The sequence below is a fragment of the Dipodomys merriami genome, unplaced genomic scaffold, assembly GCF_024711535.1.
Source record: "Dipodomys merriami isolate MVZ:Mamm:240054 unplaced genomic scaffold, mDipMer1.0.p SCAF_22, whole genome shotgun sequence".
Classification (NCBI taxonomy): Eukaryota; Metazoa; Chordata; class Mammalia; order Rodentia; family Heteromyidae; genus Dipodomys; species Dipodomys merriami.
This window is the reverse complement of record NW_027203604.1, coordinates 14,860,001-14,884,568: the sequence shown is the minus strand read 5'-3', so window position 1 is coordinate 14,884,568 and position 24,568 is coordinate 14,860,001. Positions and strand designations below refer to the sequence as shown.

Genomic DNA, 24,568 nt, shown 5'->3' with positions numbered 1-24,568 from the left:
TACTCAGGAGGCTTAGATCTGAGGATTGTGGTTTGAAGCAACCTGGGCAGGAAGGCCTGTGAAATTCTTTTTTGTTTTTTGGTCATGGAGCTTGAACTCTGAGCCTGGGCACTGTCCCTGAGCTCTTCAGCTCGAGGCTAGCACTCTACCACTTGAGCCACAACTCTACTTCTGATTTTCTGGTGGTTCATTGGAGATAAGAGTCTCACAGACTTTCCTGCCCAGGCTGGCTTTGAACTGTGGTCCTCAGATCTCAGCCTTCTGAGTAGCTAGGATTATAGGTGTGAGCCACTGGCACCCATTGTCTGTGAAAATCTTAATCCTAGTTAATCATCAAAAACTAGAAGTGGAGCTGTGGCTCAAGTAGCAGAACACCAATCCAGGCACTGAGTTCAAGCCCCAGAACACACGCACACGCACATACACACACAATCTGACAGATCCATTTTCATGGCCCCCAAATGTTCAACTTGCACAAAGGCACAAAAGAGTCCAGAGAGCTTGTGAAGGCCATCTTCCCAGGCCAAAACACATCAGGGAGTGGAGCAGTGTAGAAAATAGCAGACGCTTAAGCAACCAGAACGAGAGGCTCATCTGAAATCATACTAAAAGTTATAACCCATGTTTTCAGAGAGTTGAGTTAAGGAAGCTTTCTTCCCAGGGCTGCTGGGGGGGGGGGGGGGGGAGGGGCGTGGCACAGGCAGCATGGTGGTTTAGAGTCGGCGTAGGTGGGCAGGCTGCGATCATCTCCATTGGCCAATCCTGTCCTATCCCAGTCATTAAGGATTATGACTACCTCCCCTTTGGGTGTGCTAAAAAAAGACCTTTCAAAGGACAGGAATTACACATGCATTTAAAACATCTCTTAGCCTCCCAGAAAAGACAGCAGAGACTCCAGCACCGGCATGACTCACGCGTTAGAATCACCCGACAGACATTTCAAAGCTGCCATCGATCACTCGGAAAGAACACTGAAACAGCATTTACCAACTCGTTAAACTATTTAAAAAAAATAGAAAAGAGTCTCATCTAAAAAAGAAAAGAAAGAAGCCAGAGAACTGAAAAACACAAGAGCCAAAGATAAAAAACTTCCCTGGATCCAAAAGCTGACAAGAGACAGCGGAAGAATTCTCAACCCTGAAGTCAAGTTATAAAGATCAGCCCATCTCAAAAGCGGAGAACAAAAGCAGACTGAAAAGAAATCAGCACAACCTTAGGGTCCATTGGCCATGAATAAATGATCTAATAATGTATGTGTGTGGAGAGGCAGGAAAAGGAAAGGAGACAGGAAAAAGGATGCTGAAAAAAGAAACAATATCTGAAAATGAAGAACATCTTACAATGTTCTAAATTTAATGAAAGGCCCAAATACAGATTCAAGAAGAGGCACTAAGAACAATCCATGCCAAAATAATTCATAAATAAATTTGGGAAAACCAGATGCAAAGAAACAATGTTTCAAGGCTGCCAGAGAGAAACAACTTGCTTACAGGGGAGGAACCCTTGGACTGAGCACCAGAAAGAGGAGGTGGGTTTTATTTTTCTTCATTTTTCTTATGATCCTTAAGCAGTTGTACAAAGGGGTGTCAATCCCAGAAGTCAGTCTGTGAGTACAATGCATCTTGAGCAATATCCCCTTCTCAACCTCCCCCATCTCTCCCAACCCCCATGCCCTCAGTTTACCTACTTCTATTTGCTCCTATGTCTAGTGAATAGCATGGCTGCATTTGCTCAGTGCATTTTCAAGTGCAGAACAAAAGTGCGCACTCTCGATTCTGGGTCCAGAAGAATTACCCTTTGGGAAATAAGGAGGAAACGGAGAGTCTGGGTGATGAAGAGAGCTCATCTTACAAATTCTTGAAGAGCATTTGTCACCAGCAAACTTCCTTTTAACTAGCTGCTAAGGGACCTTCTCAGAGCATGAAGGAAACTACAACCCAATGGTGCCTGGGACTCCAGAAGGACAAACAAGGCCTCCAGCAAGTGGGACAGGCTCTCCCATTCCTGTGAGATTTTTGTTTTTGGCCAGTCCTGGGGCTTGAACTCAAGGCCTAGGTGCCGTCCCTGAGCTTTTTTGCTCAAGGCTAGGGCTCTACCATTTGAGCCACAGCTCCACCTCCAGATTTTTGCTGGTTAATTGGAGATGAGAGTCTCATGGGCTTTCCTACCCACGCTGGCTTTGAACCATGATCCTCAGATCTCAACCTCTTAAGTAGGTAGGATTACAGGCATGAGCCACTGGTACCTGGACCATGAGTTTAAAAAAATTTTTTTTGATGGACAAAGCAAAAATTATAACCATCCTGTATAGATGAAATACTTAGATATAATTTACATGCTCAAGCAAGGTGGGGGAGAATAAAAGAGTTAAAGTCAAATTTCTCTACTCAATTTGAAGTGATAGAACATAAATGTATATTGTAACAGAGCCTCCTCTAAATGCTACACAGGGAGATCAACTCAAAACACCACATGCCACTAAAAACTGAATCTCATGCACACATAAAAATGTTTAAGTCAAGGCATGCTAACACACTTTTGCAACCACAGCACTTAGGATCAGAAGTACAAAGCCAATGTTGGTTGGCTACAAAGTGCTACCCTGTCTCAAGAAAAGGATAAAGCCAACCCCCAAAGCCCTGATGACACAGACTATCAATTGGTTTCACCCCACCCACACACCTGCCACCATGATTTATACCTGAGAAATCAGTTCACACCAACCTGTACATTGATTTTCATGGTAGCTTTATTTGTAATAGTCCCCAGCCCTAAGCAAGCCTTCCAGCAGGTGAATGGTTGAATACTTGTGCTCTGTCATATGTACAATGGGACACTACTCAGCAAGGAAAAAGAATAACCTCTTGGCACATACCATGCCTCGGGGGGGGGGGGCTGGAGGGGCTGGTGCTTCAAGGAGAAAGCTCAAAACCATACATGGTTTACGATCATCTTTATGTGGCATTCTCAGGGCAGAATTCTCAGGGGAAGAGTGAGCTTTGCGGTTGCCTTTAGGAATGAGGTAGCAGGGGTGACAAGGGACAGCAAGAGGGAGGTTTGTGTTGTGTACTTCGATGATTATGGTGGTCACACAGATGTCCATATATATACACACACACACAGGGTAAGTCTGCAGAGAAACACACACACTGCCGCCCATAAAATTGGTGGGAACTAAGCCTGGTGTGGTGGCTCATACCTGTCATCCCAGCTACTTGGGAGGTAGAAGTCAGAGGATTACAATCTGAGGCCAACATGGGCAAAAAGATCTCAAGACCCCATCTCAACCAGTAGCTGGCATGATAACACACTCCTGCTTTCCAGGATATAGCAGTACAAATAGGAGGATCACAGTCCTGGTATATTTATGCAGTAGAGTCCTGTCTAGTAAGGGCTCCGAGTTCAAACTTCAGTCTCTCTCCCTCCCCCCCCTTTCCCTCCCTCTCCCTCTCTCAATCTCTCTCCTTTGTCTCTCTCCTCTCTCTGTTGTGTTTATGAGAGCGAGCCAGCGAGAGCGCATACTCCAGGTCTCACAGTGCCTGGCCCCTCCTGGTCTCAGTGAGTGTCCAGGCGTTGTCTGCGGTGCTGACCAGGGCAGTCTCCCCTGCAAGCATGACCTCTCTTCCCTCCTTCCTCAGCCACGCGCAAGGGCACTTGTACCCACCAGGCCATGTTTTCTCCATCTTCACACACCACTGAGTGTCCTGCCAAGGGGAGAGGAGGAATCCAGGGGTCCCCTGCACCCCCAAGTTGCCATGGCTACCTCTGCGTGATGAATTTGATTTCCAGCTGCTTCATTGAACTATGGTCTAACATTGTTATAATAAAGGGATTATTATTTCTGGGACAAGACAGAAGTTGTGATTCTGTGTATGTGTGTGTGTGTGTGTGTGTATGCAAGTTCTGGGACTTGAACTCAGGGCCTCGGCACTGTCTCTGAGCTTTCTCACTCAAGGCTGGTACTCTACCACTTGAGTCACACTTTCATTTCCAGCTTTTTGCTGGTTGGTTAAAGGTAAAAGTATCCCACGATGGCTTTGGACTGCAGTCCTCAGATCTCAGCATCTTTAGCAGCAAAGGTTATGGTTGTGATTTCCTCATGCTGTGAAGTGGGGCTTCCCAGCCTGGCAGAAGTCTGGCCCGGCCCAACCCTGCCCTTGTCTGCTTGGACTGTGAATGGGAGCAGTCTGCCCATGTTTCCACCAGTCCTTGGCTCCAGTGCCTACATCTGTCTTGTCAACTTTCACCCTGGACCCTGGCAGAATCCATAGCTTCCTCCTCTGGTGCCTCTTTTTGGTTTTTTTTCCTAGTACTGAGTTTTGAGCTCATGGTCTCTCACTTGCTCAACTTTGCTTGTTCCGCGGGTGCTCTACTGCATGAGCCACGCCTCCAGCTCAGCTTTTTGGCTGGTTATTTTGGAGATGGAATCTTGCAGACTTTCCTGCTTGATTTCCGATTTCAGCCTCCTGAGTGGCTACAATTACAAGTGCGAGCCACTCTGTCCCTGCTGACCTCCAGAAGTGGGCTCCCTGACTCCTGCCCAGCTATGATTAGACGTGGGGCCCCTGGGAAGAAATGGGAAGATGGTGGGGCAGAGCAAGGCCTGCAGGTCTCTCCTGATTCCTGCCAGCCATGAGCCTCTGCTGAGGCCCCTCTGAGACCCGCCGGGCTGATGCCCACGGTAACCTCCTCCTCCCTCGGCCCTGGGGCTGCAGTGTGCCGATGGAATGGCTGCTGGTCCCTTGTCTGGAAATGGGCTCTTGTTGGGGTGTCCTCTTTGTTGGGCCCATGGGAATAGCCCCTCAAGGGTGGCGACTCATTGCTGCTCCAGAGGCTGCTCACGGCCGGCACTGTGTCCTTGTGTGTGGAATGCATGGATGAATGGAAGGTGGAGGCCCGGGGTGCTGGGCCTTGGTTCATGGCTGCCCTGGCTGTGCAGTCAACCTTGGGACCCAGACCTTCCCTCATCCCTCCTGGGAGCAGCCTTGCGATTGCCACCAGGGAGCACTAGACAACTGACCACCAAGGGTGACCCCCCCCCCCCCGTAGCCACTGGGCCTGCTAGGGGAGAAGCCGGGGAAGGGGTTCCCCACCAGCTACCTGGGGTGTAGAAGCAGCCATCTGTTGGTTCTGTGGCTGCCTGTGGTGTGAGGTTTAGGTTGCAGTAACCAGTGTTGGGGGGCTGCCCCCCCCATGCTGGGCAGGCCAGGCTACCGAGACTGGTGAGGCAGGGTGGCTTGCTGTGGGCGCTGAACTGGGCTCTGAGTTTCTGCTTTTCACCGCAGGCCCCCAAACTGCAGACAAACCAGCTGCCCCAGGCTCAGCTCCCCTCCTCACTCAGTTTCCCTTCTGCCGAAGCAGATGCCACCCTCTCCAGGAAGCCCTCGAGGCTCTTCCGGTGCTGGCCTGGAGCCCCAGGCCCTGTGCTGCCCTGAGCTGCCCACCTCTCCCCAAGTCCCGCAGATGACTTCCCTGAGGGTCTCCAGCACTGGCAGGCCTGGGACACAAGCTCAATGTGGGGTGGGGGACTCTGGGCAGCTGTCAGGGCTCCTATAGCGAGGACCCCACTCTTGTCCTGCCACTCATCTCCTCTGGTGCCTGGGCAGAGCCCTGCCCTCCCGCAGCCACAGCTGCCCTGCCCCAAGCCTGGCTTGACGCCACCCCTGGCCAGGCCCCGCCCTGGCTCAGCCCCGCCCCTGGCCTCGGTGGGGGCCAGAGCCTCCAAAGGTGCCCAGGGGCCCAGACCTGGGGGAGGAGCCTGCAGCCTGCAGCGGTGGCCCCAGATGATGGTCAGATTCCAGATCAGGAACAGTTTGCCCCTGGGGGGCAGGGGTGGGGGGCACGAGGATGGGGGGCCCCACCACCAGAGCTTTAGAATCATGAAGGGAGGGTCCCCCAGCCAGGTGGGGGATATGATTTCCATGTGTCTGGCACCAGGCAGGAGGGTGCCCCGGAACTGAGTGGGAGGGAGGAACAGGCCTAGACATGCAGAGCCTTAAGACCACCCCTCCTTCCCCGCCCCCCGCCTTCTCTCCCAGGGGCCTGGGGCTGGGACTGGTTCCCTGGGGCAGCCCCAGAGCCCCTCATGTGGCTGGCAGGTGAACTGGGGCCTGGGAAGGGCTCTCCTCCTCAAGTCACAGTCCTGGTGAGCACATGCTCAGTAGCAGGAAGTACTAGAGCTAGACTCAGAGAGAGACTTTCTCACACTTGCTCCAGGGACTTGAAAGACCTAGTACTGTTCATGGTGGGACAGAGGGTGGGCAGGGGGTGAGGAGGGCTTCACAGGGCTCAGCTGGAGGACTGAGGGCTGGCTCTAGGCTCCTAGCTTCAGGACAAGGGTTTTTCCTGTGGGTGAGGCTTTGGCACTGCAGGTCCCCACACGTACACAGCTTTGATCATGGGCTCACACACAAACTCAATCCCTAGGGGCTCTCAAGGCTGTCCTCTGCCACCTCAGTATGGGAATGTGGAGGCAGATGGGGCCACCTCTGGCGCCTCCAGCATCCAGGCCTGCCCTGAGTTCAGTCCCCTCCTCCCTGCCTCCCCCTGCCTCCCACCTCGCCGCTGCCTCCCCTTCCCACCCACACTAGCCGGCAAAGCTGAGGACCCCTCCCCCAGCGAGGGGCCCCACATGCCCATCATTCAGCTGTGGCTTCCAACAAGGCCCAGCCACCCCCAAAATGGGCTCAGAGAGACCCCCTAAACCTCCCCCCAAGGAGTCCACAGTAAAAATCCACCACAAACACTTTCGTTTTTTTTTCTCCTTTGCAGATTTTTTTTGTTTAGTAGACATAATTTTTTTTCTTTCTCATTTCACAGTAAACATTTGCAAATATAGAAATTTTTTTTTTCTGTACAACAACTAACGACAGTGTGCAATGGGATGCGGCTGGGGCCCCTGACGCCCCCTGGTGGTGCCCTCCAGCCATGGCAGCCACCCTGCGCCTCTGACCCAAGACCCCAGGGTCCCCCCGGCCCCCTCCCCCATCCACTCTACCCCTTCCTGGTGGCCTCAGGACAGACACGGGTGGTCCAGAGTCCACAGAAAACCAGTTCTGGGGGGGGGGGTCCTAGGAGGCCACACCCCCAGAGCAGGTGTTTTATGTCCTTTTTTTTTTTAGCAGTTTAACTTTTATAATTTTTTTTAAAAAAGGAAGAACATAAAGAGAAAGAGTTAAAAGAAAAAGCAGAGAAGAATCAAAAAAGGAAAGATAATGAAAAAAAACCCACCCCCACCCCCACCCCTAAGACACAGTTTTCCGGAGTCCCGTGTGCGTGTGTGTGCGTGTGTATGTGTGTGCATGTGTGCACGTGCATACCGCTGGTGCCAGGTCACAGATGAGCGTGAACATCTATCTGTCACCCTCCAAAGGTCCCCTCATGGTCCCCGCTGCTGGCCCAGCCGGGTGTGCGTGTGTTGGGGTTTGTGGTGAGAATCGGAGTCATGACAGGTCATGTGGGTTTTTTTTTTTTTTTGGTCCAGTGGGCATCAGGGGTTTGGGGGAGACAGGGGACCCTCGGGGGCCCTCAAGGACCAGCCGGGGCTCAGGATTTGTGCTGGGCGGACACCCCCTTCCAGTAGTCCAGGATGTCATGGAGGTCCTCGTCCTTGGCAAACTGGACCTTCTTGCGCAGGGCATGGCCAGCGGCCATGAACTCATCATCATCGTCCTTGTGTCGCCGGCGGCTGAGCCTCAGGCGCCCCCAGATGCTCTGGGGGGCGCGGCAGCTGTACTCGGGGCTGGAGGAGTAGCTGAGGTTGTGGTATTGGGGTGACAGCTGGGAGTAGGCCAGATCACGGGGCCGGGGCCGGGTGAGTGGCTCCAGGATGCAGGTCTTGCGGCCGCCCAGCCCCTCGTGGGCCGGCGCGGGGGGCGGTGGCGGCGGGGGCGCGGGGGGCTCGGCGGCGTGGGGGCCGGGGTACGAGTGGCGGTGCTCGCTGCCGAATGCGCGGCCCTTCTCGGCCTCGGCCCGCAGCGCGGCGGCAGCGGGGGTCACAGTGAGGATGGCGTCGGGCACCGGGGAGCTCTTCTCGATGTACTTGGCCTCGCTGACCGCAGCCTTGTGCACGCCGGAGGCGGCCGTGGACTCCGGGCGGAAGGCCCGAGGGCTGCGCGTGGAGCCGCTGGACGAGGTGCTGGCCCTCGGGGGCCCCGCGGCCTCCACGCTGTGGTGTCGCTGCAGGCCGTGACCGAAGGCCTCCTTGTACACGGGGGACAGGAAGCTGTGCTTGGGGGCCAGTGGCTCGGCCAGCAGCACCAGCTGCGGCTCGGCGGAGGCCACAGGCCCGGCCTTGGCGCCCTGGAAGGCGCTGGCCTCGGACTTGAGGGCATCGATGCAGTTGTTGATGATCTGGTTCACCTTGTCCACTTCTTTGGCGATGGTGGAGATCTCGGCCACAGAGCTCTGGCTGTCGGGGCCTGGCCGGCCCAGCTCACAGTCCCGACGTTCTGGGGGCTCCCCGGTGCGTACCTCCATATAGTTGCCCTTGCTGGGTTTGGGGGTGTCGCTGCTCTCCACCAGCTTGTACTGCTCCACCTCACCACCGGGCGTGGGCAGGTAGGGGATGCGGGTCACAGCCTCGGGGCCCAGCAGCGGGCCCTGAGCCAGCGGGGCCAGGCCGGGGGCCTCCATCTCTGGCCCATACTTGAGCTCGATGATGCTCTTCTTGAGGCTCCCTGCGGCGGCGGCCGCAGCAGCCTTCTTGTGCTTCTCCTCGCCGCGCCTCCTCTTCCTCAGGCAGTAGTAGACCACCCCCAAGACCAGCAGCATGCCGAACAGGCAGCCCAGTGTGGTCATGATGTAATGCGTGGCCGTGGAGGGGCTGGGCACGGGCCCGGGCGGGCTGGGAGGCTTGGGCAGGCAGATGGTGAGGCAGGTGTGGTTGTGGTGAGTGCCGGAGCTGGTGGACACCACACAGTAGGTGTAGTTGGTGAGCGTGTACAGGTTGGTGAGGCGGATCTCCTCCTGCGCCTGCGTCAGCTTGGACACGGTGGACGACTTGCTGTTGTTAAAATGTTCCAGGGTGTACATGCGGTTGAACGGGCTGGGCAGCTGCACGGTGATGGTGGCCGAGTTCTGGGTCAACTGCTTCACTTTGATGAGGGGCCGGGCCTCCGCCTGGGTGGCCAGGGTGGGCAGGGCCACCAGCGGCGTGGTGCCGTCCCCGGAGAAGCACTCCTCCTCCGGGCAGGGCTCCTCGCTGGGCTCTGGTGGCGGCGGCGGCGGTGGAGGTGGAGAGTGTCCAGGCTGGGGGCGCCCCCCGAGGCTCAGACGGGGTACGGCCACCTCGGCCACGTAGGAGTCATCAGTACAGACAGACTGCAGCTTGCTGAGGATGCTGCGGTGGCCGTGCCGGCCCTGGCCCAGCAGGAAGTAGCCGGCATAGACGGGTGGCGACTCGCACTGCACCCGATCGTGTGTGTGGGTGGCGTTGGTGAAGGCGGCCAGCCAGCGCAGGAAGCCCAGCAGCTCGCAGGAGCAGTAGAAGGGGTTGCTGTACAGCTCGCACACCGACAGCTTGGCCAGGCCGGCGAAGGTGCCGCTGCCCAGCTGCTGGATGCGGTTCATGGAGAGGTCGATGTTGACGAGGTTGGGGCATTCCCAGAAGGCACTGGCCATGACCACCTCGATGAGGTTGGCCTGCAGGTACAGGTACTCCAGCTTGCTGAGGCCGCGCAGCATACCCTCCGTGAGGTTGCGCAGCCGGTTGTAGCCCAGCTGCAGCACCTGCAGGTTGAACTGGCCCGAGAAGGCGCCGTCCTCCACGTAGCCGATCTCGTTCTTGGTGAGGTTGAGGTAAGTCAGGTTCCCGAAGCGGCTCAGCGACGCGAACTGCACGCTGCGAATCCGGTTCTCGTTCAGCCGCAGGTCCACGATGGTGTGGTTGATCTGCTGCGGGATGGCCTCGTACGGAGGCTGGTTCTGACTGCAGATGGCCAGCCACACGAAGCCCTTGTCGCCCTCAATCAGCCAGCAGTCGCCCCGCGCCAGGCCCCCCGCGTGCAGCAGCGTGGCGGCCGCCACGCACGCCCACAGCACGCTCCACCCGCACCCGGCCATCGGGACCGCCCTGCTCAAGGGGGAGGGGGAGGACGAGGGGTCGGGAGGGGCCGGAGAGGCGGGACGGGGAGCTGCCCCAACTCTCAGGGGTGTCCTGTCCCAAGCCGCATGGCCGCAGGCGCGAGGAGGGAGGGCGGCTCCCTCACGGCGCGCAGCCCGTCATCTTCTGCCCCGGTGCTGTGGGGACCTCGGCTTCCTGCCCCATGGGCCTGGGGGCCCTGGTGGCTCTGCTCCGCGATGGGGCGGCTCTGGAGGGTCCCTGCTGCAAGACAAAAGAGAAAAAAAAAACAGGTCGTGAAGCCACGCCCACCGAAACCACGCCCACCGGAGCCAGACCCAGTGAGAGCTCATCCACAGAAACCACACCCACCATAACCACGCCCACCAAGGCCACGAAGCCGCGCCCATCGGGGAGGCCACACCCACTGAACCCATACCCAGTGAGCCCTCGTCCATTGGGGGCCACGCCGTCAAGACCACACCCACCAACACCATACCCAGCCAGGCCACGCCCACCTAAACCACACCCACCGGAGCCAGACCCAGTGAGAGCTCATCCACAGAAACCACGCCCACCATAGCCACGCCCACGAAGCCGCGCCCATCGGGAGCCACACCCACTGAACCCATACCCAGTGAGCCCTCGTCCATTGGAGCCACGCCGTCAAGACCACACCCACCACCACCATACCCAGCCAGGCCACGCCCACAGAGACCACAACCACAGGTCACACTCACGGTGGCCGCAGCCACGGAGGCTACATCCTTCGCCCCGGGGAAAAGTGGCTGTAAAATAGCGGAGACTGGAACAGAGACCTCGGAGCACGGCACAGGGGGGTGGGGGTGGGCTGAGACGACCCAAGGAGCCCCAGGTACCCGTGTGCACGTCCTAGCTCGCAGGGTGGACATGACACCCCTGCATGGCCGAGTCCTGCCACAGCATGGAGGAGTCACGGCTGCGAAACACAGCCCTGAACCAACTAGGAAACCGAGAGACCTAAAGCCGCTCAGCCAACGAGGGAAGGGGCCATGGGGCCTCATCTGCGCCCCTGCATGGACCCAGGCTGCCCTCCTGGGGAGGACCAGCTACAGGGGCTGCCCAGAGCCTGGCAGTGCTCCGTGCCTGGGCTCGGCTCCTCTCCAGTCCTGGCATAGGTAGCCAGCAGGATGAAGGGCGGGTGGGCTTGCTTGTTAATATCTGGATTTACTGCGGCCTCCGCCTCTGACTGCTCCCCGGCCTGGCTGGCAGCCAGCCGGGTGTATTTCACCATATTGACGTCTGTAACTAGTCCGCACTGAGACGGCTCAAATTAGGAGAAAAAATATAATGATGGGGAATGGATTTTCCCTCCTTTGGAAACTTCATAAAGAACAATTCTGATCTGGCTCCCGGGGAAGACTGCTTCTGATTTAAAGACAGGGGAGAGACCGGAGCCAGGGGGAGAGAGAGGCTGCAGCCCGCGCCTGCCAGCTACAGGGCCTTGTGGATGGGGCAAACTCGGGCCTGCATCCCAAACTCGGGCCAGCGTAAGAATGGGGTGTTCTGGATCACATAATGAAAGCCACATTTGAGAGGGGCCTGGTAAGGTCTGGCGGGCTGCCTCTGTCTCCACTGCCCCTATCATTGCTCACACCGTGGAGATGGCCCATCGGCACTGGGATTCCAGCCTCCGGAAGGGGGTGCCCGAGCCCAGTCCCACTCCTGGGAGGTGTGGCCACTTGGCATGATGGAAATCAGCGTTAATCTCTAGCTCAAAATAACTCCAAGTTAAGGAGGATTAAAAAGCTCCACCCAGGTGCCTGCCACCGCTGCTTGCCACCTGCCCGGCTCCCAGGGCTGGAGCTGCACACGGGGAGCATGCATTTACACACACGTGCTGGCTGACCATGTACCTACCCACTTACACACACGTTTGCACACACGTGGGACCCTGTGTGTGAATGGCACTGTGGGCGCTCCAGATCCAGCAGGCGCAGCCCAGCCCTGCTCACTGTCCCATCCCCCACCAGCAGAGGTCTAGGGATTTGTGCTCTGCTTCATGAAGCCAAAAACAATCTCAGGCCCCCTGTACATCCAGCCGGGCGCTGCTGGCTCTGGGGACCGGAGGTTCCACATTCCAGCCTTGACTAGTGCCCTGCACCTGCCTAGAGCATGCCACCCAGCCCTGCCTCACTGCCAGGCACCAGGTGCTGAGCCAGGCTAAGGACAAGTGTCCTTCAAGGGTCCCAGCCACCGGGGGGGGGGAAGGGGGGGAACTACCAGGGGAATCACTGGGCAGGTCTAGGACAGCCCAGGCCCCATCCTTCACCCAGCCCCTGCCTCCCCCGCCTCCCCTCCCCCTCCCCAGTCACACTAGCCCCTGCTCTGTGATCGGTTTTTCACTCATCAAACCTCAGTGCTGGCAGCCCCTACTCTCCTGCTCCAGCCTCTCCAACTTGGGGCAGGGGTCTGCCGCACCCCAGGAGATGCCCCAGCCCCTGGGCCTCTCGCCTTGAGAGACACGGAGGCCACCCCAAGTCCTCGCCACCTTTTCTTCTCTGCTGAGTCCCCACAACCCCCATCCACGCCCCTGTCCAGTGTTGATATGCTACCGTATGACCAGACATCCTGGCGTGCCATCTAGGTCAGTGCCCCCTGCCCCTGCCCCATGTGGCTACTGAGTGCCACACATAAAGCTAGTGGCCATTTTGGTGAACCACATACTTCTAGAACCTTCCACGAAACTACCAGCCAAAACTTGGCCATCCACCAATCCTTTCGGCTCAATGGTAAATTTTCTCAAACTAAGAACGAGCACTCTCCACCATCTCCTGGCTTCCTTTGGCTCTCTGGGGGCCTCCCGTAACCCCCAGCCCTGGCCCCCGTCCCGGAAGCCGCGCGGAGCCCACGCCTCCCACTGCTCCCCCCCCCCAGCATTGCCTGGCCCAGCCCAGGTCCTCGCTGGACCAGCATGGCCTTGCCCCTCCCAACTACATCACCCCTGTGGCTTTGCTCCATGTGGCTGACGCCCCCCATCTCTGTGCACAACTCTCATACTCACGCCTCACAGAGGGAGTGTAGGGATGGGAGGGTGGCCTCCATGGGTCAGCACAGGCTGCCCGTCCTGGGGTGGATGGGCATTCGAGAACACTCTGTGTACCCAGGGCCACACTGAAAGCCTGGGGGGAATGGATGAGGTGAAGTCGACCTTCCGTGGGCGCTGGCGGGGGACGGAGGGGACTGGGGCTCAGCAGCCAGGGCGGGCTGATGACAGCCGTACCAGCCAGGACTCCCCGGGCCTGGACGGGGCGAAGGGGGGGCGGTGCCCGCCTTGCTGACTGGACATCCCACATGCACCGCAGACAGACTGCTGGACAGAGCTCTGACGGCCGCAAAGAGGAGGCTGAGCAAAGCTAGGGGCCCCCCAGGGCCGTGGGCTGGCAGGCAGGATTTCAGCTGAAGGGTTCTAGCAGCCAAGGAGGAGTTTGCTAGGCAGTGAGAAGCGGGGTACAGGGACAGGACAGTCAAGGAGAGACTTCCCACTCTGGGTTCAGGGTGAAGCCAGCAATGCCACATAGGACCCCAGCCTGCAGGGCCTGCCCGGGCCGGGGTGGGAGGCCCCGAGTGCCAGGAGAGGAGCCAGGACTTGAGTCCTTCTCTCCTTCACAGGAGCAGAGGCCAGGGATCCAAGTTGGGGGGGGGCATCCCTGGCCTCAGTTTCCCCTCCTGTTTCCTTCCTGGAGACTACTGAACTCCAGATGAGAGGTTCAAACACCCTGTGTCTGCCTGGCTGAGCCCTTATGATTTCTCCTCCCCTCTTTCCTTCCCTTCTTTTCTTCCCAGACCCGGGGTTTGAACTCAGGGCCTTGAGCTCTCATTCAGCTTTTTCACTCCCCGCTGGTTCTCTACCACTTGAAGCACACCTTCAGTCTGACTTTTTGCTGGCTGCTGGGAGATGGAATTTCTCAGGCTTCCCTGCCCAGGCTGCCTTTAAAACTCACCAGTGCACAGCCCTCCTTTCTCCCTCCCTCCTTTCCTCCTCCCCCCTTTCTTTCCAAAAGACAAAGCTTTGGAGTCCAGACTGCCTCAAAACTCAATCCTCCCACCTTGGCCTCCTAAGTGCTGGGATTACAGGCTTGTGCCACCGCACCCAGCTTTCATGATATATCTTACACACATACATCTGCAAACACAGACTCATATGTGAACACACCCAGTGGGTGACACATACTTGCACACACCCCAAGGTCTTCAGACCACACAGCCACACAGCCACACAGCCACACACAGCCACACACAGCCACACACAGCCACACACAGCCACACACACACACACACACACACACACACACACACACACACACACACACACACACACACACACACACACACACACACACACACCCCTCCTCTCACCCAGGCAACAATGGGGACCATTCACACGAGGCTGGCGCCAAGCTCCCTTGGTCACATCCACTCTGCAGCCCGGTGCCTGGCGCCGCTAACGAAATAAAGAAATATGGCGGTTCCAGGCTTTTAAACTTGTGATGACTGGTTTGCATAATCACGGCAGCGGGGCTGGGACGCAGGGCATCTGGAAAAAAATATTGTTTCTCTCCCTGGTGGCTTGGGAGAGGAGAGGGAGGCCGGGGCTGGGGCCTGGGCCAGGGCTGCAGGATTGTGCTGATGGCTTGGACTCCCTTTCCACGGGTGGGGGAGGTGGGGGGAGGGCAGGGGGATGGGTGGAAAGTTCTAGATCGATACCTTTATCACCGCCCTGATGTTTGGCTGCTAGATCATGTTTATTGCTAGCGTCTGCCCATCTCTGGTGTAGAAGCCACACGGCTGTGAAGGCAGGTCCGGGAGGCTTGGGGGCTCCCGTCAGACCCCCACCACCCAAGCTCAGGCAGGGTCCTGCCTGTCCCCTGCCATGTCAAGGCCAGGATGTGGAGGTGCAATGGACTTGGCTGGGTTCTGGCTGTGTGATCTTGGGAAAGTTCCTCACCTTCTCTGAGCTCGGCTTCCTCATCCATCCAAGGCAGAAGGGTGCTGGGCCTGTCTGTGCCAGGCTGGTGCCAGGGATGGCGGCCTCGTTGCTTCCAGTCCCTGAACTCGGCCTGGTGTTGGGGGATTTTCTGTGGACATGTGCTCCTGCTCCACCAACAGTGGGTGGGAGGGAAGGCATGAGCAGCCACACACATCGGCCACAAGGGACCCAGGGACCCTCAGGCCATCTGCCAGGGGCCCATGGAGGACAGCAGTGCCCCGCCCCCGCTGGGGCTGCCAGGACTGCTGAGTCAGCAGGCCTGGCACCTTGGACTTGGCCATAGGTCACCAGTGGCAGGCCAGGGGCCTTAGCTGGCCCTGACCCTGTCCTCCAGCTGGCTGGGCTACAAGAAGCTCATTTTACAGATGGGGAAACTGAGGCCCTATCCAAGATCACACAGTGAGTCAGCCTGTGCTCAGTTGGGTGCCAGATGACCTTGGGTATGACCTTGGGGGTCCTGTGGTCTCTGTCCCTTGAATGTGAAGCAGAGGGATCTGGGCGCTTCCTCCACAGCAGGCATTTATTGAGTGCCTACTGGATACCACCGGCCCCCCGTCTGCCGAGAGGCCGGAGCCAATGACTCCCTGACAGAGGACAGAGGAGGAGAAGACACCTGCTCAGAGAAGCCCAGAGGGGTCTAACCACCAGTCAGTCTGTTTTATATCCCAGCAGTTGGGAGGCTGAGGCAGGAGGCTGGAAAGTTGAGATCCTAACAAAAAAAAAAAAGGATCTCTGCTGCCTCACCCTGAATTTCCAGCGGTGTAGGCCCCATTCCCCCTCCCCCAGGAGGCCCGCCCCCCTGGGGCTCTAAGCCTCTGCCTGCCCATGGTCCTTTGGCTCCAGGCTGCTCTGAAGTTAATTAGGGACCCAAACATTTAATGGTCTGTTATCCTTCCGCTGGGCATCTTTTTTAAATTAAAAAACATGATGTACAGCACCGGTGGAGGGAGAAATCACTCTGCCACGGCTTCCTGCCCAGGCCCCGGCGGGGGGTGGGGGGCTAGTCCTAAAGATGCGGGGTGACACGTGACCCCCCCCTCCAGAGGAACACCCCCACCCCACCCCCACTGCCATCAGACAACGTCACTGGAGCCAGCATGAGTCTAGCGCTTGTACTATCCGTAAGGCTGGCATCCGGGAAGTTCTATCTTTAGTCTGATCTGAGTCTTTCTAGTTCTTTGGGGGTGTGGGGGGCTGGTTTGAGACTGAATGCTGAGATCTGCTGTTCTCCTCTGAGCCCCACCCTCACCTCCAGGAGCTCCCCGGTTCCGGGAAGCCCTTTCTGAAGATCCTGTGCTTACAGATCCTTTCTCTTTTTGCTTCTTTCCCCCTTTTTTATTTTTGGCTTAATCTCAGGGGGGGAGGGGGCTTGCACTTGCTAGGCTTGGTACTCTACCACTTGAGTCACATCCCCAGCTATTTTTTGCTTTAGGTTAAGGTCCCAAGCTTTTGCCCAGGGTTGGCTTCCTACCTTGATCTTCTTACAGCTCTGCCTCCTTTAGAGCTGGGATTGCAGGTGGGCATTACTGCACCAGATTTGTTTGTTGAGATGTGATCTTTTTGTTTGCTAGCCTTGGACCTTGATCCTCCAAATAGCTGCCTCTCAAGTGATCGGATCCAGTCCCCAAGGAGGCTCAGCCACCAGCCTCCCACAGAGGCCACACGGTGTCCCCACGCAGAGACCCATGTCCTGAGCAGCTGCGCTGAGAGGCTGGCCTTTGTCTCCAAGGAACCTCCCTGGAGCTAAGTCCTGGCCCTGGCTCATAACCTTAGCACTCAGGAGATAGAGGCAGGAGGAACACCATTTCCAGGACAGCCTGAGCTGTATAGATTCTATTTCAAACAAAAGAGCCAGGCACTGGTGGCTTGTGCCTGTCACTCTAGCTACTCGGGAGGCTGAGATCTAGAGGATAGCAGTTCAAAGGCAGACTGGGGAGAAAAGTCCATGAGATCCTATTTCCAATTAACCAATAAAAAATACAGCCAGACTCGAGGTATGGCTCAAATGGTAGGGCCCTAGCCTTGAGGAAAAAGCTCATGGACAGCACACAGGCCGAGCTCAAGCCTTAAGAGGCCCCCACCCCCAAATAATTAGATATTTATTAATTAAAAGAAAATAAAAAGGAGAAATAACCCTTTCGTGGGGCTGGTGTTAACGCTGACAATAACTTTCTCTTCCTTAGAGCGTGCTGTCAGTGGTGGTGCTGTGGCATCGGTGGCTCTGAATTCAGGGAAGGGATCCCAAGATGTCCCATGTCCCCCACAGCCCCATGGCTTGGGCCTCAGTGCAGCTGGGGACAAGGCAGGGGCCATCTGGGTGCCCACCCCGGCTCGGTCTCCTCACGCCTTTCGGGTTTGAATTCTAGCATTTAACGTTGTGTGCTGCTGGATGCCCAGAACCTTTTTCTCCGGCTTAGAGAAGGATTAAAATTGATTTCCTCCCCCCCCCCCCCCACGCAGGCGACAAATCGTCCTGACACTCCGTATCGAACAATCCATTTGCTCTGCTAGATTGGTGACACCCCGACCTCCCCTCCCCCCACAGAGTCCCCCCACCGCCCCGGCATCCCCAGGTCATCTCCTGCTCAACCCGGGATTCTGGCATATTCCAGAACATGGCATTGCTTCTCTCCGAATCACCACTTACCCGTTCCTGTGCTCAGACCCCAGGCTGGGCCCGGGTCTCTCTCTGCAGCCCCAGAGCTCCCCGCTGGCACCCCCACTACAGACCTGGCCACTCTTCTTCTAGAAGCTGTGGGGGATCAGCACCCCACCAAGCACAGCAGAGAGTACAATCAATGAAGACATGAAACCCACAGCTACCCCAGAGGATGGCCGGGGGCACTAGTTCTGCGGGGGGGGGGACCCTCTCCCTCTTCTTCAGCCAGGCCAGCTCCTATCCACACTGGATCAGCCACACTCCCCTTTATTCCTGAGCCTTTGCTTTTCCTTCCTTCCTTCTTTGCTTCCTTCTTTTCCTCCTCCTTCCTTCTTTCCTTCCTTCCTTTCTGTGCCAGTCCTGGGGCTTGAACTCAGAGCCTGGGTACTGTCTCTAAGTTTTTTTTGCCCAAGGCTAGCACTCTACCACTTGAGCCACAGCTCCACTTCCAGGTTTTTGCTGGTTCATTGGTGATAAGAGTCTCACAGACTTTCCTGCCCTGGTTGTCTTTAAACCTGGATCTTCAGTTCTCAGCCTCCTGGGTAGCTTGGATGGCAGGTGTGAGCCAGGTTGCCCGGCTTGCTCCTATTGTTTGAATATTCTTTGTGACCAACTTTCCTATGCTCTGATGTCCACTCTTCAAAGCCGTCCATCCTGGAGCGCTGGGCAGATCTGCAGCCCTGAATAAACTCTGGAGCAACTTCTGGAGGGTTCTAGGCTCGGTCCTGGGTCCACTCCTGTTTTCTGTCTCTCCAGCAAACGTTATCCAGTTCTTCACAATAATCCTCACTTGGTTCTTGTACGTCTTCGCTCAGGAATTTCCTTGGGGTTTCTTCTTTTGTTGTTTTATTGTTCCTGCTCTGCGCGGGGGGAGCCATTACTTCATTTTATGTCCCGACTGCTTGTTCTGAGCACAGATGAAAATTATTGATTTGTATGATGTTTGTTTTATATCCGGCCCGGCACCATCATTATTAAACTCTCCTATGAAATTATTTTTCTTTTTTCCCTGTTGGTTCTCTTGGGTCTCAAATCACACTGACTGCAAATCATTGCAATTCTTTTCTTTGTCTTTGAATCCTGTTTCATGTCTTATTGCAATGTCCAGAATTTCTGCATAATGAGAAAAGGGGGCTGCTGTTTTCTTTTCAATAACTCTTTTTCTGATTAAAAAAATGTCACCCTTGCAAAGTACAGTGGTTTCAACCTGTCATCATAGCTACTTGGGAGGCAGAGATTAAGGGATGATGGTTCAAGGCCAACCAGGGCAGAGAAGTTTAAGAAACCCCATATTAACTAAATGCTGAAGGCAGTGAAGTGCATCTGTAATCCCAGTTTTGGGAGAGGCACGATGGCTGCACACAGTGATGTTTGCCTGTCATTCCCAGTGACAAAGGGAAGCACAAGTAGGGTGAAGGTCCTTAACCAAGGGCAAAAATAAAAAAGGATCTGGAGTCATGGCTCAGATGGTAGAATGCCTGCCTAGCAAGTGCAAAGCCCTGAGTTCAAATCCTGGCACGGCAAGAAAAGTCACCATTTGTATTACTGCTGTGGAATGGAGACAGATTCTTTACTGATAAGAAACCGTCACCCGGGGTCTATTCTTTGCAGATGCTTTCAAATCAGAAATTGGCATGAAATTTTGTCAAATGCCTCTTGTCAATTATTAGCAGGAAAAGCGAGTGCCCTGTGCTACGACGTATTACATTAATTGATTTCTCACACGCAGAGCTGTCTTTGAATTCTTTCCACAAATCGCACACCACCAGGGCAGATAATCTCCCCAACATTCTGCAGAATTACATTTGCTTGGTGTCTCAGACTGTTGTTGATCTAAGTGGGGGTGGAGACCTTAAGAGAGAGCCGCTCTCGCCCTCCGTGGGCGGGGCCCCAGGGTGCACCCTCCACCCGTGCCTTAGCTCTGGTCATCCACACGCGGACGCACAGACACTGCAACCACTGCTGGGGAGGACGTAAAGGGAGGAGGGCACCCCACGTCTGTCCCCCTTCAAGAAGAGAAGGGGTTGGTGGGACGGTGAGGAGGTGACCCTCGGAGTAGAGAGCCACGGAGTGCAGGGAGAGCCCGCGCAGCGTGGCCCATCCGCACCAGGAGGTGATGACGGGTGATCCAGCCTGGTTCTCAGGGCCTCGGGTCTAGTCCCGTGTGCACCGCGGATAATCTGTGTGACTCCAGAGCTCAACTGGGCCTCAACTTAAACGGGTGGTCCAGCAGTGCCACAGCTTGCCAAGCGGCGATGCCAGCACTGGAGCCCAACAGCCCGATGAGACCCTCCTGTCTGTCACCGGGCCTGTGCCCAAGTGAGCGGAAGTGGAAGGGGCTGGGCGTGGTCGCGAATGGATGGGCGTGGCTTTATGAGCGGCGGGCGTGGTTAGAGGACCGGGTCTGGCGTTGAGTGGGCGTGGCCTGGGTGAGGTTGGCGGGCGGGCGGGCGTGGCTTCGGGTGGTGGGCGTGGCCTCGGAAGGGCCCGCCATCCCCACACACCCGCCAATGTGCTGCAGCGGCGCTGACCTGACGCTGCTGCTGTGACCCGCAGACCCCATGGGTGAGCTGGAATCTGGGGCTGGATTGCAGCCGCGCAGGACCGGGGAGCCGGGCCAAGGACCGACCCAGCCGTGCCATTACGACGGCCCAGGACAGTGGGTGAAAAGTATCACAGGGCATGCGCACTAGGGAAGAGCGCACAGCAGGGACCGAAACCTACAGGCCCCCAAAACCGCTGTGCAGACCACCTGCGTGCCGTCCTGCGACGGCTTTAGAGCATGCAAGTCGGGAGCTGTGCCAGGATCCGTACATGTAAAAAGAAAACCCAAAGTGGGGAATGCATCAGGCAACATGGCTCACCCCTGTAATCCCAGCTACTCAGGAGATCCGGAGCACAAGATGCAAACCTAACAACGGGTCAGGTGTAGGGACTCACACCTGGAATCCCAGCAGAACCTGGATCAAGCTCCAGGATGGCTGGGCAAAAACTTGGAACCCTATTCAAATACCCCAAAAGCAAAATCACTAAAGTGAAAAGGGCCAGGTATATCTGACTGGTAGAGTGTCTGCCTAGCCATCACAAGGCCCTGAGTTGAAACTCCAGTAACACACACACACACACACAGAGGTAAATTTCATGCTATGTACACTTTGCCACAACTATTATTTAAAGAAAATCAGGCTGGGCACTGGTGGCTCACACCTGTAATCCTAGTTACTCAGGAGGCTGAGATCTGAGGATCATGATTCAAAGACAGCCCAGGCAGGAAAGTCTCTGAGACTCTGATCTCCACTAAACCACCAGGAAACTGATAGTGGCGCTGTGGCTCAAGTGGTAGAGCACTAGCCTTGAGCTGAAGAGCTGAGGGACAGCGCCCAGGCCCTGAGTTCAAGCCCCACAAATAACAAAAGACAAAAAACAAAAAACATAACAACAACAAAAAAAAAACAACAAGAAAATCAGGGAGGGAAACAGCAATTTTGACAGTCCCCAGGAAGTGTCCAGCATGTGGAAATTTACTTTAATGGGGGGGAGGGGAGGTAGGTGTATATAATATCAACCCCACAAACCTTTGGTTGTATTACATATTTTATAATTAATGAAATATTTATTAGGGATTTCTTAAATATTTGAGATGTCTTGAATATTTTATAATATATTTTAGAGTGTTTCTGGAAAGGAAGGAACTGCTGTGTAAGCCCTACCCCCCCCCCCCCACTGGAGGAGACATGTAATCAGAGTCCGGGCACCAGGGAGTCCCAGGAGCCCGGGAGCTCGGGAGGGAGGGAAACAAAGCCCTGGCTCCTACATCAGAGCAGGCTGGTCCAGCCTGTCATCCTCGCTACTCAGGAGTCTGAGATCTGAGGATCGCAGTTCAAAGCAGCCCTGGGCAGGAAATTAACCACCAGATAACCAGAAGTGGCGCTGTGGCTCAAAGTGGTAGAGTGCTAGCCTTGAGCAAAAAGAGCTCCGGGACAGCGCCCAGGCCTTGAGTTCAAGCCCCAGGACCAACCAAAAAAATCAATCAGAGCAGCCACCACAGACACTGGGGAGGGATGGCTTGTGTTTAGTTATTGGTTTTTGTCAGTACTGGGGCTTGAACTCAGGGCCTCCTGCTCTTGCTCAGCTTTCTTGCTCTTGGCTGGTGCTCTAGCACTTGAGCCACGCCTCCAGGGTAAATAGGAGAATGGAGGTCCAGGTCGGCCCAGGGTAAAAGTGTGAGGCTCTGTTCCAAAAATAAACAAAAAGGACTGGAGGTATAGCTCATGTGGTGGAGCACCCGCCTAGCAAGTGAGGTCCTGAGTTCGAACCCCAGGACAAAACAAGAAAGGAGGGATGGAGTGGAGGAAGGAAGGAAGGTTGGAGGAGAGGGAAGGAGAAAGGAAGGGAGGGGAGGGAAGAAGGAAGGTGAGTACTGAGATGGGTGAGTTCAGGACTGGGATACAGCCTGGGCTGTCCTGAGACCCCCACAGCCCTGCAGGTACTGCAACAGTGACCCCCCAACCCACACCCCCTCCTTGCATCCAGCCCAGGGGCCTCTCTGCAGAGCCTCGGGCAATAAAGCCAGCAGGGTCCCCATCTCCAAAGTGTTTGGGGTGTGGGCTGTGACCCCTTTCTGGAGGCTGCACAGGCCTCCTGCGGCACTAGCAAGGGGGCTTTCAAGACTCCAGGAGGCCTGTGGGGAAACTGAGGCAGGCAGAGGAAGCCTGGTGGGCCAGGCTACTGGCTTTGGTCCGTGGTTGGGCCGATCTTCCTCTTCCCTGGAGGTGTGTCAGGGGTCACAGGGCGCAGCTCTGTCCCCCTCGGTCTGGCTGCAGGACCCGGATGGGCAAAGGTAGGGTGGGCCTCAGGCTGGGAGAGCTTACCTCCATGATGCCACCAGGTCAGATTTCTGGGGGGAGACGTGGGGATCAGGATGTGCGTGCATAAGGGGTGGTTGCTGGGGGCCCCATGAAGACCAGCTGGGGGGCCTGGAGGTGGGGGCTGGGGAAGGAGGATCCACCCCGGCTGTGTCAGGGCTGCCTGGCCCATGCGCATGGTCAGGACCCTGGACAGCGCCCCAGGGCCTCCAAGCCGCTCGGGCTCGGAGGGGAGATGCGAGATGCGAGGGCAGGTTGTGGAGGACCCTCAGTCCAGGGCAGGTGACAAGAGATGGGCGCGAGGGCCGGACAGCCAGGAGGAACAAAGTCAGAGCTGTCCTGGCGGGAGGGGTGGGGTCCCGGGGGGCTGCTCCCAGTCAGAATGTGGACAGAATGTTCTGGGTGTCCACACAAGCCCAGAGCACACCGTGACTCCAGGTAATCCATGGTGTCCCTTTTTACTGAGAGACACCCCGAGCTGTCTATGCAGCCTGTCTTGCTGATGTTTTTCTTCTATGGAATCGGGGTCTCCTGGGCCCGGCCGCTGGGGCCCCTTTCTCATTGCCCGCCAGGTCCTGGCACTGTTCAAGTCTCATCAGGTCCTGAGGCCCAGGACGCCCACGGAGAGCGAGTTACCAAGACCTTCCATCGACCCCCAATGTCTGTTCCCCTGGCGGTGCTGGACAGCGTGCCAGCCCCAGCAACCGACATAGAAATATACATATAATCCATCTCAAAGCCCAGAGCCCAAGCCTCTCACAGGCGTGGCCCAGCAGCCCCAAAGACGTGAATAGAGTTGAAGACTTCTACTGTTCAATCACTCCCTTAAAGAGAATAAGCATGCCTGCCCCTTGTCCTCTTGGGATGCAGATGTGGTGGTAGGAGCTGCAACAGCCACTTTTGGTCCTAGACACAGAAGCTACTGGGATGGGTTCTGAGCTGCCTGACCAGTTCTGGGTTGCAGCCCTTTAGGGACTGTTTTGTAAATAAGAGAAGAAAGAAACTTCCCCTGGAGTTAAACACTGTACTGGGGGAGGGCTGGGTTTCAGCAGCTTGGCTCAGCCCTCAGCCCTCAGCCCGTCCACACCTGCCACCTTCCCTCTCAGAAGCCACGCTGTACCCCCACCCCCTCCCCGCCCGTCCCCACAGCCTCCTCTGGGCAGAGCTGGCCTGGAACTGAAGGCATTTTGGGGTGGGCAGTGAAGGAGTTGCAGAGTTGCAAGGCCAGGGGGGTGGGGCCTGGGTGGACCCAGCCCCTCTTTGCATTGACACCACTGGGGTTACAGGTTAGACGCAAGGGCAGAAAGGGCCTGTATACAGTAAGTGCTCAATAAATGTGCCCTCGGTCCCTCCCGCTCTGTCAAGCAGCAGGAGTGTGTGCTCATATCAGACACCAAGCATATAAGTAGTCAATAGGTGTCTGAATGGATACACTATTAGGTGAGCGCCAACCACAAGTCCATAGTAGAGTGGGCTGGTGGGCAGGAAATGAACTTTGGAGCCCATTACTTCCTTCCTAAGAACAAGCAGATTCTGCTGGCACTTTGCCTTTCTTCCTCTGCCTCTTCCCTGCTTGACTTCTTTCCTGCCTGAGACACAGATGCAACCGCTGGAAGCGTGGCAGTTATCTTGAGAAGAGGAGGACACGCATGCTAATGGTGACAAAACAGAAGGGACTGCAGGCGTCCTGGAACTGTCCCTGCCCTGTCGTCAGCATTCCTTCCACCAGGAGAAAAGTGGAAACATGGCAGCAGCTAGAACGTCAGATCCAATCCCTACTTCATACAGCATAAAGTAATGCCAAATCATCGGGTGAGAAAGTTATTCTCAATTTCATCTTTTCAGTGCTTCTGATTACACCAAATAGCAAGACCCAGATAGGGGTCGGTAGGTCTTGAACACCTCCAAATACACACACACACACACACACACACACACACACACACACACACACA

The 24,568-nt window shown here is 56.2% G+C and overlaps 1 protein-coding gene across 3 annotated transcripts in view; it reads right to left on the bottom strand.

The window, feature by feature from the left end:
* Nucleotides 1–7,242: 7,242 nt before the first annotated feature.
* Elfn1 (extracellular leucine rich repeat and fibronectin type III domain containing 1) overlaps nucleotides 7,243–24,568 on the bottom strand; it is a 41,823-nt gene continuing 24,497 nt past the window's right edge. For all 3 annotated transcript variants that reach the window (XM_070033419.1, XM_070033420.1, XM_070033418.1), the window contains exon 2: nucleotides 7,243–10,324. In XM_070033419.1, coding sequence (XP_069889520.1) covers nucleotides 7,546–10,062 — 2,517 coding nt within the window. In that variant the 5' untranslated portion in view covers nucleotides 10,063–10,324 and the 3' untranslated portion in view covers nucleotides 7,243–7,545. The remainder of the gene's footprint in view (nucleotides 10,325–24,568) is intronic.